This window comes from Notolepis coatsorum (genome assembly GCF_963971535.1).
Source record: "Notolepis coatsorum genome assembly, contig: SCAFFOLD_3192, whole genome shotgun sequence".
Taxonomy (NCBI): Eukaryota; Metazoa; Chordata; class Actinopteri; order Aulopiformes; family Paralepididae; genus Notolepis; species Notolepis coatsorum.
Window position 1 is genome coordinate 1 of NW_028172586.1, and position 2,500 is coordinate 2,500.

Consider the following 2,500-nt stretch of genomic DNA (forward strand, 5'->3'; position numbering starts at 1 on the left):
CTCCGTTTTCAATCACGGTCGTCTTCTGCCTGATCTGCACAAAAAAAAAAAAAAAAAAAAAAAAAAGGCAATGTTATAATTCAAAACCCTCGCCAAAATATATTGCTTTTATGGTGCCGGGAAATAATATATAATTATAGCTTATTCAAAAGCAAAGGCAACAAGACAAAGAGGAATTATATTATATATATTCGTTTATTATATATATATATAGGCCACGTTCAAAAAAGAATCCCGGCTGATGATAAAGATTGACATGTCATGTGGTTCCTCCGCCATGATGACTGCAGCAACAATCCACCACCGCTCTGTCATATTTAGGATATTGCTCGTAATGACATGTCAATTAAATGCTAATTACAACTTTCGAGGAGAGTATAGGAGGCCGCCTAATTCCACGAATAGTTCGTGAGGATTCCGCGGTTGTCATCATCACACCCCGCCGGGCATAAAACGGTTTTGTGGGAAATTGATGATGGGGAGTGTTCTGTTCTGTTCTCTGGTTCAGCGGCGAGACGACGCGACGAGACGCCAAGAATGCAAACAGAGAGACGGAGGGAAATATAGGCGACTAGACGACATCCTGAACGATCCACCGCCGTTTACGCACGTTTCTCCACCCGCTATGCAATCGCCTGGTATACCTGCGTTTTGGGCGACGATTCACCCGCATTTCGCTGCAGGGTGTTCGTTCGATAAGACATGCAGGGCGCGGTGCAGGACAGTGAGGACACCGTGAGACGGGCACCGTGAGACGGGCGCGGTGGTGGACCGCGGTGGTGGTGGACACCGTGAGACGGGCGCGGTGGTGGACACCGTGAGACGGGCGCGGTGGTGGTGGACACACCGTGAGAGGGGCGCGGTGGTGGACACACCGTGAGACGGGCGCGGTGGTGGACACACCGGCGGCTACAGATAGAGGGGGGTCGTCGTGGTCTTACCTGTGCCGTCTAACCGCGTCTGTCCGCCCGGCGTGTTGTTGTTGTGGTAGGACGGCAGGTAGGGGCTGTGGTGGTGCGGGTGGCTCACGTAGGAGTAGGGTAGCGACGAGGAGGAGCGGTTGTACGGGGAGCCGCTCGCGGGGTACGGCGAGCTGTCGTGCGGGTGGTGCTGGTGGTGGAGGTGCGAGGCGCCGGAGGAGGCGGAGGAGTGCAGACAGTGCAGCGGGTAGTGGCTGCCGGCGGCCATCGACGGGGAGCTGCTCTGCTGCGAGGAGTGAGAGTGAGACGGCGGCGGCTGCTGCTGCTGCTGCTGACCGAACTCCATGAACGCAGACTTGTTGCCGGACGAGTCCTGTTGAGCTTCCAGACCGTCAGCCATCGCAGTCATGGTCATCATCAAATTTTCTCCTTGCCTTGAGAGAGCACTCGCCCCCCTCTCTCTCTCTCTCTCTCCCTCTCTCTCTCCCTCTCTCTCCCCCTCTCTCTCTCTCTCTCTCTCTCCAAAGCTCTCTCTCTCTCTGTGCTTTTGTCTCTCGACTCTCTCTCTCTCTCTCCTCTCTCTCTCTCTCTCTCTCTCTCTCTCTCTCTCTCTCTCTCTCTCTCTCTCTCTCTCTCTCTCTCTCTCTCTCTCCCCGGCGAACAGATATCTATTAACACCCGATTTCCCCCCCCCTCGGGCCGCGGTCGGTCGCGTCTTTTTCTCGTGATATTCTCACTCAATGTGGCGGAAGAAGCAGAGCAGAGATTTTGAGGTGGATTGTGTTAAAAGTAACGTATAGCCCTCCTCGCCTCCCAGACTCGCTGCCTGCAGACACTACAAGTAAAAGGGTTTTGTCTCCAAAGGGCAGCGCCTTCCGATTGGTCATTCAACCCAACGTCATCAGTGTTGTGAACTTCACGGAGGAGACTTCACGGTGCGCGTTAACCCACCTTAACCACCACCACCGGCGAGCTCCCGAGTCCCGACGCATGCACCGCAGCCGTGCGTGCACGACCATGGCGCGCGGGGGAAACCATCATATATTTGTGGGAGAAACGCCTAATTCCTACAGACAAGCATCGCACCCGCTAATCTCGTAAAAACGTGTCTTTTCGCCAAGTCGGGTTTGTTTTACCCAACCCCCCCCCCCCCTACCCAATTACGCACGACGCACGGCACTCGCGCTTTGATTTATTTTAGCCTAATAAACGCGCGTCCTTATAAATAAGTCCCTCTTCTCTACAAGCACCAATCTATGTGTTCACACCATTCTCTCATCTGGAGGCTAATATAATGGCCGTGTGATTATAAAATGATATTCAGACAATATGCGAAAACACTGCGTGTAGTAAGTAACACGGCATCGAATAACAGCAGCGCGCCTTTAGGGACAATAGGTTATTTTTCACAGAGACATGCAAACTGACAGCATAATTTATCTCTATTGAAATATGAGGCCTATGATATGAGGGTCTTCAATATATGTAAATTATACACCGTTTTTGCGGCTTGGCGTGCACATTCAATTCCGCAATGTAAACTATACCGCAAGACAAATAAGCGTATATAAACTTCTCTT

At 52.0% G+C, this 2,500-nt stretch overlaps 1 protein-coding gene across 1 annotated transcript; it reads right to left on the bottom strand.

Moving 5' to 3' along the window:
• Positions 1-909: 909 nt before the first annotated feature.
• Positions 910-1,402, bottom strand: LOC311248012 (homeobox protein Dlx6a-like; the record flags this gene model as incomplete). Its single annotated transcript, XM_084338977.1, has 1 exon — positions 910-1,402. Exon 1 carries the CDS (start codon positions 1,336-1,338, stop codon positions 910-912), a length of 429 nt encoding a protein of 142 aa, XP_084195103.1. The 5' UTR covers positions 1,339-1,402.
• Between the last annotated feature and the right edge of the window lie 1,098 nt (positions 1,403-2,500).